We start from the raw sequence: 13529 nt of genomic DNA on the forward strand, positions 1-13529 counted from the left end.
AGGAGATGGGGTTTGTCAGGTTTCCACACTAAACCTAGTTTTTAGTCTGGCAAGTTAGTGGTTTTAAAGAGAAAACTTGGTCATTGCTAGGGCATTGCTTTACAACATGTATCAGCAGTTTTTAGCAGGGTCATAAGGACACCAGGCCTTTGCCAGGCATGAGCCCCTGCTCCCACTCTGCAAATGAAACCTTTCCTTGCTGTCTTGCCCCAAATCAGAAGTGTGAGGCATTGAGGTCTGTAAGGCTCCAGGTTTGACCAAGAGTGAATTGATTGTGTTTTGAGCCCATCAAGAGCTCCTCACCATCAGTTCTGTCTTAGACAAAGTCTTGGACTTGCACTAACCCATTTTTCTGGTTTTGTCTCTGGAAGGCACTTCAGGCTCCTTAATACTGATGCGGCTGCATGATAACAGCAATGAAGATAAATTGCCTCAAAAGTAGGCAATAAGCCTTTTAGCTCTTTAGAGCAAATCAGAGCTATTCTGAACAGCCCACAGACAAAAGAAATGGTTGTTTATCTTCATTTACAGCTACTGTGGAGAGGCACAGCATGCAAATTCACCAGCCTGGGGCAACAGCTAAGGTAGTACAGGGCTTGCTGCTCTGAGAGGGGAAAGGAGGAGACTGTCTCCTCCCCACCACCTTTGCCAGCCTTTGCAACTATATCCACCTCAATATTTTTTCCTTTAAAAGAGGTCACCATAAACAACTGCATTCCCTGCCACTGTGACTGCTAGATCTGCCACTCTATTGTATAACCAAATATTTAATTTATTATTAAATTAATTTAATTTATTGCTAACCAAATATTTAATGCCTAACACCCCAACATATCCCTCCTAAAGTAAGGAGCATGAGAAACTTACCTGCCAGCAGATGATGGGTGTTAAAGCATGTTTTGCATGATTTGAGGTTCTTTTAAATCTTTTCCACAGGAAACAAGATCCATGGTTTTCTTCCAATGGGAAGAGCCCAGTGTCCCTATCAAGGCTTACCCAGGTGTTAGTGGGTATGTGAGATTTGCCAGAGAGCTGTTCCCATCTTGTCCTGCGAGCCAGGTGCTCACTGAATTATCAACAGGAATGCCACAAACATGAGCTAAAGGCAAGCAGATACTGCACACCTCAGCAGCAGCTCAGTGTTACTTACCCCCATACTTACCATGGGAAGTGTGACACAATTGCTAAAGATGGTAAGAAAAACATATTTTTATATTTGTTTGGTGTCAGATTTTTCCCCTGCTCACAGATGCAAAAGAGCAATCCCTGTGTATATGCATAACCAGTTTATGTAACAGCCTGACCATTTCAGGTCTGTGACTGTTTTCTTTGTTTCTGGGCAGCAGCAGGGGAGAAGTTAATGCTTGCTTGTAGTATTTCTGTCATTGGTAACAAACCCTGCAATTCCTTACTGTTTTCTGGTGAATTTGCTTCTCAGTAATACTTGATAGAAGCCCTTTGGTCATTTTATTTTCAGGTTTGATCTTGCTCTCTTCCTCACTTTCACTGTAATGATACCATATCTCCTTGTGGGTCAAAAGCATTCTCTGGTATGAAATGCCATTACATGCTCTTATCTAAAGTGAAAGAGTCAGAAGGAGGAGGCAGATATATTGGTAAGATAAAAGTAAACATTTAATGCCACTATAGTTTGATTTTTTTTTTTCCAGACATCATATTTTTGACAATGTTTCACACCTCAGATACCACAAAAGGGATATTTTTTAGCCAGCAAACAATAAACTTTACAATTTTAATGGCAAAAGGTTCAATGCATTTGTTGACAAACTTGGAAATGGCTGTGACTTTCCACATTTTGAACTTGTCCTCATGCTGTTCTTTCTCCTTTTCCCCCCCATAAAATTTAGTTGATAAAATATATATATATATATTTATACTACTGATACATCCTCTTCTGGAATTGCCCAATGATGGGACCAGCATAAGTTCTATATCTATCAGTTTCTCTCCTCCTTAGCTCTATTTTATACCACTGTTATAATGAGAAAGAACATAGCCACGGACAGAGGGAAATGGATTTAGCAAACATACACTTCAATGCATAGCACTTAGATAAGCATTTCCAACCATGATGTGTAAATAAATTATAAAATACAAGCAACTCTATAAAACAAGAACATCCTGAGTTTACAAATAAATTATATCCTTCATACATAGAATATGATGTGGATGTGGATGTTAGTAACCAGCAGTTTCAGCTATGGGAGGGAAAGAAGTAAAATGTAGAAAAGTTAGTATCTATGCATACATAAAACATATATGTATGTGTGCTACATGTAAATACTCACACACATACATATACAATAAAGAGGGTGAATACATCCATATCTATAGTATATAGAGAATATGTAATATAGCTGAAACTGCCTCAAGCACCAATTTATTACCATTATTATAAAATTTGCTCAATACTTAAGTAGGACCACTCAAAGTAAGATGGTTTGGGTTGTGTTTTATTTCCTGTCCAGGAGGGTTTGAAGGTAGTTTGAAATACTGTAGGTGAATGCTACTGAATGCTACTGTTTGACTTTCAGCACCTCAAATGGTGATTTGCAGAATCATCATGCCCTTTGTGAGCTTCAAAAGTTTGCATAAGTGAGCATGAGACTGCTGTTTGTGAGTTTGGTGGCAAAAGGGTGCTACATTTCCAAGGGAAAATTAATTCTTTTTTGTTTGTTTTGAAAGGTTGCTTGAGAAGGAGAAAGAAGAAAAGATAAAGACAATAATAAAATGGTTTATTATTTCCAGGAACGGGTATGGAAGCTCAGATAACCCTGGGATGAGCGCACAATAAATGCAAGAGAGTGAGAGAGATTATTAACTTTGCATTGACAAATCATTCACAGTTTTGTTTGCTATGGTTATTTGGAAACCTCTTACAAATCTTAGGATAGCTAGCAACAGCCAGCTTTGTGTCTTCAAAAACTGCTGTGTGTTGCCAATGCAAAAGCCTGTGGAGTTATAAAGCACAGACCATGAGAATATCAGGATTAAGCAAGGTATCCACCTTCCATGGAGTTAAGAAAAAATGCCTCTCTATGTGATCATCAGCCACTCCTGTTGGTATTTAATGGTACCAATGCTCTCATCTCTGCAGTGAGCTGGTGCATCCCTGGTGCTGTGCAACCATCCTTCCCATCATATAAACTGGCATCAGAGATCACTCAGCCTCTGCCTTAGGAGAATTGAATTTGCTTCTGCAATCCAGAAGGTTCAATTTACAATTTTAAATCTGCTAGGACTAGACAGAAAGTTTCACAGACCATTAAGAGTCCAGGCCCTCAGTTGATATTGCTATGCCTCAAGCATATGCAGAAATTATTGTGTTAAACAGCTGAAATTATAAAATATCTTGCCATAAATTCATGACACCCTGAAATACAGAGTAGTTCATCTGGAATACTTTTACAGGCTTTAACAGCATCTACATGAGAACTGCAGCAACTTGGCTACACAGGCTGAAAAACCTGGGTAAGAAAGAACCTTTTAAGGAACCTTGAAAGAGTTTCAAGCATAATTTTCCCTATAGTGTGAGATAAGTTATCTTCATCCAGGTGAGTGAGTGCAAGGGGAATGCTTCTGCAGGCAGGCACTCCTTGGAGGAGGGAAGGGGAGTGGTGGTGGTGCCATTTGTGAGCAGCTCTGCCAGGTCCCCACAGCAATATCCAAGGGGCTATCTCAGGCTGTGTGCATGTGTATTTACCTGTGCATGTACAACTTTTGTTTCTAAAGTGATTTTTAGCTCATTAAAAAGGATGCAGCAAAATCACAAACATTTGTAAAAGGTGATTTTTGCATAAGAGTCTACATTTTTCAGCTGTCATCCCATTTGAATTCCATGCCACAGGTCCCTATTTTAAGACAAGCCATATTATTGAAATAAATGAAAAAAGTGGAAAAATAAAACCCACACTTCAAGATAGACTGACTGTGTTCTGTGAGCAAACATGGGATTTGGTCTGTATTACTCCCAGCATCACTCCCAGCTTTCAGCCTCTATAATTGCCATGTTTAGTGATAAAAGATAAAAGTGTGTATCTTCGATCTCTTTTTGTACATTTTATGCAACTCTCACTAAGAATCATGTCAGAAGATCATGCCATTGCTTGGTACCAGTTACATTTTATGGACCTGCAAGTCTCAGAAGCCAGGGTTTATAGCAGGGGCTCTCCTAAGACTGGACTGAAGACAGATGTTCAGCAAAAGCCCTGTGTCATTACACAGAATGAGGAGGTGTAGTAGCATGATCTTCTACTATATAACAAACAGTAAAAACCCAAAAAAATGGCAGGTGGATGAATTTTCCTCACAACTGGGTTCACTCTGTTATAACTCTTCTGATTCTTATTGCAATTGTGCCACAGTTTTATCAGAGCAGGTGAGATGAGAAGAAAACCTAAGAAAGGAGAGTTAGTTTCTTTCCTTGTCTTTCTGTAAATACTCAGGATTACGTAGATCTGAATGAATTGACAAGGAACTGATTTGAGGCAAATGCAGAGCATGCATGGCAAAAGAAAAGATGTGACAAATATACCAGGAATTAGGGCTCTCCCACACCCTTCAGAGCACAAATTGCCCCAGCACCCAGAGCAAACTGAGATCAATTTCATAATAAGATCCTGAATGCTTTATCTGTTTTGTATCTTTTTGTATCTTTTTTTAATACTTGAATTATAATAATATAAATTCTGAAATAAAAACCTGTATTCAGTAAGAAAACATCTTATCATGTCAAATCTCCACAAATTCTATTTTTTGTATTAAGCCATCACAGTTTTTAAAAACATAGTGGCAAACTCTGAAATGAAATGACACAAAGTCAAGAATGCATATGGATTTTAGAATATGGATACTAGTACATTATGGGAGTTAATGGATACTCTAATTAGGTCCTCAGAAATAAAATATTTGTAAGTGTTGTGATTCTGCTCAATTAATACCTATTTTTTACTATGCAAAATTAATCCTTGGTGTGATCAATTTGGTTTCAGGGATCAATTTTTGTCCATCTTGATAAACAGAGTGAACATATGCTCTTATTCTTTAAAATAATGGCTAGGTACACGTTTTTTCTTTCTGTTATGCCTCCTAAGCTACAGAAGTACCAAATGGAGAGTCAATGAATAATTGAGTAATTGTGAGTGAGGAGTATTAGATGCAATAGGTATTCTACAATAGCTCCAAAATGTGTCCACTTGATTTATAGAAACATCACCACTCCTGTGTAAGTCATGGACTGTGTGCAGGGATGATTTCCTTGGCTCTTTGCAGCTGCACTCAATCCACAGGGATCTGCAGAGAAGAGATGGCCTCTAAAGAACCAATACATAGTAACTGCTACTGAAATTGCTATAAAGAGAAGAAAGCAAGTTAAATTGCATTGTTTGGGGGGATTTTCAGAGTTGGTTAGGATTTTTTCTTTGAGAGAGAAAGGGATATGTCTTTAATACTTACTTAGAATATAAGTTTCATGGTAGGAAATTGCTGTGGAACAGACTAGAAAGTGATTTTCACACAGGACCTTTTTTCCTTTCCAAATAATCCTATAGATCGTAAGTAGAATTTTCTACAAAATCCAGTGACAAGGGTAATAGAGTAAGATTTGTTATTTCCAGTTGTAGAGCACTAAAAGAAAATAAAACTATACAAATGTTACTTCTACTTCTTAAAAAAGCTTTTCTGTTCACCTAACCACTAGAAAATCTATTTTTTTCATTGGGACTTGCTGCTTGTGGTATTGTAAGACAGCATTGATATTATGGTGCAAGTAAAAGAAGAGTTACACTTAAGTACAGCAGTTAACTTATGCATTTTGAGTATATTAAATGAGAGTCTTATTTCCTCATAAGCAACAGGAGGGTAGCACAAATGTATGTGAGAGAGGAACTTTTGTGAATGTGCTTATTTCAGTATAGAAGAATAAGAAACCTAATTCAACAAAATAATTTTTCATGCTCATATGTAATTAAAATGGAAGTTTTGTACAATTTTTTCATGAAATACAAAGGATATTCCTTCCTACATCCTGTTTTGTAGATAAAGAGGCCAACTAGTAGAATAATTGGATGTGCATGGAGGTGCAGACCCTTGTCCTTTTGATGTCAATATGAATTTTGCCATGGCTTCATGTACTAAGGATTGTTAAAGATGCCATAGCCAACATGCTTGAAGTGCTGTATTACTCACTTGCTTTATTTCCAGATGTGCTGAGCTGAGCAGAGCCTGCACTTCTCAGGTACATCTGTGAGCATGGACACACTGGGCCAGGGGTCAGAAGCTGACAAAATACAGCATTTGTTTATGTTGTAAAGAGGCAAAGCTATATTTTATCAGTCATAGTCTCAAGAGAGAATATATCACTCATTTTGGGACTAATAAACATGGGAACCCTAAGCCTAGAGGACAATCTTCCAGCAAGTTATTAGCACCAGAAAAAGGAGTTCGGATAAAACTTCATAACTCCAGCCAGTACAAAGTAAAACATATATGAACAAGAAAACAAGTTTATAGGGGTTGGATCAAACTGAAAATATATTTACTTCACAATAATGTCACTTCTCTCTCATACACTGCAAAACCTGCAGGCTGGGAAAATGATGGGGTTCTCCAGCATATAAAAGAGTACAGAAGAGTATTAAACAAACCTTACTCTCTGGTAGAAATATATCTGTGATCTGGGAAAGCTGAATTTCTCTTTGAGTGGCCTTACTCTGGTAACAAGAAAAGACAGTTAACATTTATTCATATGTTGTACTGATTAGGAAATATCTCTACAAACACAAGTTACTCAGAAACAGCAAGTCTGAAATAGGAGAAAACACCAAGAGAAAAACAAGCTGTAAATACATTTCAAAAGTGTATTTGTTTTTTTTTTTCCTTTTTCTTTTCTTGACTAGCACCATCTGTACACAATAAAGTATGAACATAAATGTTTGGATAACAAAGATTTGCAAGGCACTTGAACAGTTTTTCTGGATAGGTTTTCTTTTAATGAACCTCTCAGTGGAAGTCCCACAACCACCTTTCCTCCTTCCTCAGCTAATGCAGGGAAAGAAGTGTCTTCTGCCAGCAGTTCTTATTTACAGACATGTCCTTAATAGGTTCCACAAAGTGCTCTTTTAGGCTAAGAGTATCAACAACCTTCTGACTCCATTTTCCATGCTTATTCTGTTTGTTTTTTTAGTACTACTCCTCAGTATAGTATAGCAAATCTCTCATACACACAGCTGAGACTTGACTCCAACCTTCATCCTCATTCTTTTGTCTTTGGGATGCTGTTTGGAAGGGAAAAGGAGGATGGCATTGAAATTCTCTTGAGGTTCATGCTTTATCGGCGCCTAGAGGTGATGTCGAAACAGGTGATCATCATGAGATGGGCCTTGCAGAAGTTGACACGGTTTTCCAAACGCTCAGTCACACATTCCAGGGCCTCCAAGTATTCCAAAGAATCCAGCTCAAATACCTGCTCCAAATCAACTGTGAGAAAGAAAATACACAGATAGGAAAAGCAGACAAAACTTTGTGATTGCTGGTGGGAGAGTTAGAGCTAATTCAATTTGACAAACTCATCAGTACTGTATACATTACCTCTGACTTGCCATTGTCTTTAAAGGTTGCCTTTTCTGTTTAATGGTTATTAAAATGACACATCAGCTTGTCCACATTGAAAAATACTTTTAAGTTGCATTGGATGCTTTTTGGAGCAATCTACTCTGCCATCCTCAGCATAACTGCAGATTCCTTTGCCATGCTCCATCATCCTCCACCAAATGTTGAACGCTAAGCATGTACTGACTTTCTCACACATTCTGCTGACCAGAAAGAGCTTTAAATAGCTGCTCTTTCCTGGGAGGGCAATCTCTTTGTTGAATTCAGAACTGGGAATTTAAACCAAACCTCTAGGCTTTTTGTTCCTCACATCTCTCCCTATTGCATGTGATTCCCCCTAGACCACTCCAGCAAGGCAAGGGAAGGCACACACATCGATCCCTCCAACGCAGGTGCCCAGCAGCTTCCATGGAAGCCAAGTGTGGGATACATTGTCTGAGACAGCACTGCCCACCTTATCTGCTTCCTGAGGTCTCTGCAACCCTTCAAGCTTTCTGCACTTACCACAAAGCAAAGGCATCACATAGTAAGTGGACAGCAATGCATAGTAAATTCTCTCTCTCTTTAAAACTGTCCTAACCCTCTTTCTTTACAGTGTTCCTGAAACCTGTAGAGTAGTTGCTTTGCAGGATGTACCAATCTGGTGTCAACTTAAAGCAGCTGTCAAAGGAAGAGTTAGAATGTTGTAAGGGAACAAACCAGCCAGCCTCCTTTCACTACTTGCAATTATCCTAAATAAACATAGTGGGGGGCTTTTTCTAGAACTCTTTGATATGAATTTATCTGCTTGCTAATATTAAAAACTGTTGTATAACTACTGCAGTACTCTTTATGGTGTTTTTCCTTAGAGTGCTGAGGTCTTTCTTCATTTGAATGTGGATGCCCTTTAAGCTCTCTGAACTTTACACATCTATAGTTATAAAAAATGGGCCTAATTTCATTTCATTTCATGTAAGCCCACTGCTGCCAAGGGACAAGTTTGCTCCACAGTGTTATTTTTTGTGGTAGAAGAGCAGATTTATAATATTGCTCATATGTTTGAGTGATCTGAGGCCAAAAAAAAAAATCTCATTTTCAGGAGCTGTGGACTGAAACGCATGAACGTTAATCTACCAATGGCAACATCCACCACTAGAATGCTGTACCATTTCAGCATTCAGCTCTCAGGCAAAAAAGATTGTTCAGTTCTACTGCTAACATTTAATAAGAATTATAGGAACTAGTTCTAGAAAGAAAGTCAATCTAAAGCTTGCCCTTAGGTCACATGTCGGTTCATTTTAGTTTACAAACAGTAGCTTACATCTCACTCTTACCAGACATTTCTGCTTCCTTCCATACTCCTTATTAAATAAACCAAAGGAAACCTATGGGTTCAGGCAATAAAACAGTGCCCTTACATTCACTGAGCCACTTATTAGGATCCAGCATCAGGTACTGTTTGGTCACCTCCAGTTCTCTCATTAACCACTCATACTTGGCCTTGACCTCAGCGATTCTCTGCTGGCGATGCTCCAGGATTTTCAGCTTGGCATTGAAACATATCACCTCCTGCAAGCCAGGAAAAAGAAGCAGGGGAAGAATAGGTGAAGAGGAGAAGAAATACCCAGGTCCATTCAGTGAAATGATCTTCCAATCAATAATACTGACAACGAGCCATTTATTCTGGAAGCTTATGAATCACTGCATGAAATCATCCATCAGCTGCTTCATTTTTATTGCTTTTGTTTGGTTTTCATGTTTTTCCATCAGTGAGCTTTGGAGACTTTGCAATGGTAGTTAATAATAAACTGTAATAATTAATAACAGACAGCATCTTGAAATTAGATTAACTGTAGGAAAACATTTTTTTTATCACAGTTTGGCTAAGAAAATCTAAGCTCTTGGGAGCAAGAAATCCATTGCTTGCTGCATTGAAAGCCTAAATACACCCCTGTGCTTGGTGCTTAAGTAATGCATTAGTCATATTTTAAAATAAGTGAACTGGTAGCAGTATCAAATTTGAAACATCCTTAAACAAAGGGAGTATGTTATGAAAAGCTCCAGCAATTCACAGTCATTAATAAAGAAGATGTATTTTCTGTAAAGCTCTGGGGCACAGTAACAGCATGAGGCGCAGTGCTGGAGACAGCCAGCCTGGCCTCACATGACTTCTGAGGGGTGGCAGCCACCAAGACGTGCAGCTAATGAAACCATCCGAGATCTGTGCTACCCTAGCTAGTGTGGAAGCAATTCCAACAACAGAACTGTCCCCATCCAAGCCTGCGTGAAGGTCTCAACACCATTTCACGTTCTCCCCTGTAAACAAATCTGCTGTGAGAGAAGTGCAGTGGAAACCCCGCTACAAGAAGTTTCTCCAAACATCACAAGTGTCAGAGGCAAGGAAGAAAAAATGCCTTAAAATAATAATGAAGTCTACAATCCCTTGTCACTCTAAACTTCTCAACCTCAGATACTCCCAGGTGTATGTTTCAATAATGAAGTCTACAGTCCCTCGTCACTCTAAACTTCTCAACCTCAGACACTCGCAGGTGTGCGTTTCAGGCGCTGCCCTTTGCGGTTTGCCAGGAGAGACGCGATTGTGCTCACCTTGCAGTCGCCGCCGCGCCGCCGCTGCAGCCTCTCCACGTCGTCGATCTCGTAGACCTTGATCTCGAAGGGCTCCGCCAGCCCCCTCTGCCCGCTCAGCGGCCCATCCACCCAGCGCAGCCCGGGGCTGCTGGCCGCCTTCCGCGCCGGGGACGCGGCGTCCAGGGACAGCGCCGGCATGAGCCGCCTCCTCTGGGAACCTGCGGACGGAGAAGTGCCGTGCATGCCAGCACAGTTAGCTTCTCCTCCCACTGCACACAGGTCTACACAACTCTGTTTGGCCTCTCAGGCATGGAAGAAAACGGAGGGAAAACCCAGGGAGGCCATGGGAACTGTAGCTGCAATGTGAGTCACCGTAAGTGACAGCCTCAGCATCCCTTGGTGCCTGACGCCAGGACTGGACACTCAGAGGGCATGGGTATGCTGAAGGTCACAGAGCCTGTGTCTGGTCTCAGCACATACAGGTAAGCCAGTGAAGGACCCAAGCCAGCAGGATGGAACTGGTCCAGCCTGGCTTTCCTCTCTTTACTGCTGCTGACCCTTACAAAGGACAAGCATTAGCCAGGCTCTGCAAAGTGTCTGCCACATCTGGTGCCAAGCTTACAGCAGAGCTCTACTGTACAGCAAGGAGGAGAATGTATGTCCCTGGCCTAATGGCAGTGGTTTGTTGGGAAAACACAAAAAAAAACCCACAAAAAAAAAAAAAAAAACAAACTAATTTACTGCATTTCCTTGTCCGGTTTAGTACAATCAGAGCAATGGCTTGGTTTAAAAAAACAAACAAAACCAAACAAAAAGTTTTGTAGCTGACACCCCTAAGACACAGCAGGAATAAAAAGGATGGGGGAAGCCAAAACCAAAAGCTGGAACCAGCAAGTTTGAATGAAACTATTAACCGGCTTTCTTGGCTGCAAGTACATAAGTGATGCCAGCCAGCAGGGAAGAGATGCCAATGATCATGCAGATTTTATTTAAAAAACAAGATAAAATCATTTATAGGAATGATTTCCCACATCACATTTATTGAGACTTGAATGCAAATAGTTTCAACATGTCTGTCAGCTTGGTGCTTCAATAAAGGCTAAAAAACCCCCAAAATATCTATTGATATTTTTGGATTTTCAAGTAAGAAAGTATTGCCTAGTTTCATTCATGGGAATCTGCTTCTGTGCTGACTTTGAGAACTATTCACATCGCATGATTTCTGAGTACAACAGTCAGTGCTAGAAAGCAGTAGATCTGTGTTAGAGACAAGTAAATTCTAGCTTTAAAATGGATGAGAATGGTCTATTGGAAAGCCTAGTCTACAGAGCTTTTATTTGGATACATCTGAGATAACCCAATGCAGGAAAAAGAGAGCACAGCCAGAGCTGACTGACTGGGAGTTCTGACAGGCAGCTCTACAAGGCCCCTTTAGACCAAACAACCTGAGACTGTCATCCTGTGACACTTACCACAGTTGTGTTTATCGCTCAAACTGCAGCCCAGCAAAAAACTTATGCCAGAGCAAATGAAGCCTTACAAATACCAGCCAGCAGGAGTTATTTTAGTTCTGTGGTACCAGTCACTGGAAGACAATGTCAGCATTCCCTTACCTTGAATGCATTTCAGTTAATCTCTAGATTAAACTGCCTGATCAAGAGAAGAGTCAGATCTTGATAAAAGGAAAAGCAAGACCTGACCTATTACCATAGCCAAAAACTGAGAACAACAAGAGAGACAGTTTGGGAAGACCCCAACAAACTGTGATTTTAAGGGTGACTCTTGTCAGCAGTGCTAAAGAAAGGCAACCAAGTGCTGGGAGCAGCTTTAAGAGAGGTGGGACTAATTTTATTACATGCAGGGAGAGATTTGAAATAGGGCCAGCCCCTCCTGGGAAACAAGTCCTCCACTTGTTTATGTGGGAAGGGTCCAGAGTATCATCCTAATGTCTCTCAAGATCAAAAGGATTCAGGCATTAAATATGTTTTTAAATATTTTTGAGGCTTTTGGCCACGGTGTTTCACAGAAGCAGTCTCTCAATTCTTTTCTGAGTGTAAATACAATCTCCTTGCTGTTCGACAGCTTTTAGAGCCAGTGATAGCTACAAGCATCAGATCTGACCTTCAGTTTAATTCACCCAGTGCTGTTAAATATTTTTTCTTTCTGCCCCACAATAATGGTCACATCTCCTTTCCTGACATGCCTTCAGACTAGCTCTAGCATTTCAAGGAAGCAGCTGAGCAGACTGGAAATTCCTTCTGCCCAGCTCTCCATGCATGGTTGGATTATGATAGTGCCTTTTTCTGTGATGTTTGATTTTCTTCCTCTTTTTCCTGCTGTGGCAGTCTAAACCACCTTCTTGCACTTTTAAACTACCCCATTGGAAAAACCCTGTCTCCAGCCAAAGTTCAGGTCCAAGACTCTCTGGAAATGTAGGTGGATGGGTCCAATGCACCTTGCCACAAGAGCAGCTTCAGGCTCCTACTTGGAGCAAAGCAAAACAGATTGCTGAGCTATGAAGTAGAGGAATGATGGTAAAATTATTTGCATTTTGTTCCCATTCATATCCATTTGGCTCAATGGGAAGCAGAAGCCTGTGGTCTAGAAGGGCTCCAAGCTGAGGCTTCCTTTGATAGCACTTAGCCCTTGGGAGACGGGCAGCTGAGAGTGCAGCAGTGGCAGGAGACATTAACTCATTGTGTTTTTCTAGCCAGAGCTCGTGTCTGAATTGCCTGTGGGTTATCACAACAGGACAGGCTGCAGCTCATGGTGCACTGGGGCAATGCAGCAGGGCAGAGCTGCCTCACACAGCCACCCTCTGCCAAGGGGCTCCTCTGGGACACAGGTGACCTGCAAGGGGCTTCCAGGGGATACAGCTGTGTGTGACACAGGAGAAAGAAGAAGGGAGATGTTGGTTTATCTGTACCTTCAGTGCTGACTCAGGATGATTTATCTGAGGCATAGAGTGCTTTGAGGAGAAATTAAAATGAAAGATCTTCTTCTTCTTTCCAGTGCAGTAAAACTGGATCTAGTTTGTTCTTAACATGCACTGATTAATAGGCTGTTTATTAGCCCAGGTACAGAAAATAATGGTGCCATTTGACAGGAGACTCCTGCCTCTGATCTCTCAATTTAGTCTCTGGTTTTTATTTGATTTTACCTTAATTGGGATCAGTAAGGAGGTACAGCCTAAGCAGAGCTTTGGGGTAAATATCACAAAGCAACTGACAGCTTGCTCATCTGTAACAGCACACAACAATTAGATTGTTAAAATTTATGCAGTTTTCCATTCATATAGAAAATATCCACCTGAAGTCACAAATTTATTGGGT

General features: G+C 40.5%; 1 protein-coding gene across 1 annotated transcript in view; it reads right to left on the reverse strand.

Annotated features, from left to right (window-relative positions):
• Window positions 1-5470: 5470 nt before the first annotated feature.
• KIF26B (kinesin family member 26B) overlaps window positions 5471-13529 on the reverse strand; it is a 264374-nt gene continuing 256315 nt past the window's right edge. Inside the window, exons 13-15 of the mRNA XM_079298877.1 lie at window positions 10216-10415; window positions 9027-9177; window positions 5471-7497 (exon numbers count right to left, since the gene is read on the reverse strand). Of these exons, the coding sequence (XP_079155003.1) occupies window positions 7349-7497; window positions 9027-9177; window positions 10216-10415 (500 nt within the window). The 3' untranslated portion in view covers window positions 5471-7348. The remainder of the gene's footprint in view (window positions 7498-9026; window positions 9178-10215; window positions 10416-13529) is intronic.

Source organism: Erithacus rubecula (genome assembly GCF_903797595.1).
Source record: "Erithacus rubecula genome assembly, chromosome: 2".
Classification (NCBI taxonomy): Eukaryota; Metazoa; Chordata; class Aves; order Passeriformes; family Muscicapidae; genus Erithacus; species Erithacus rubecula.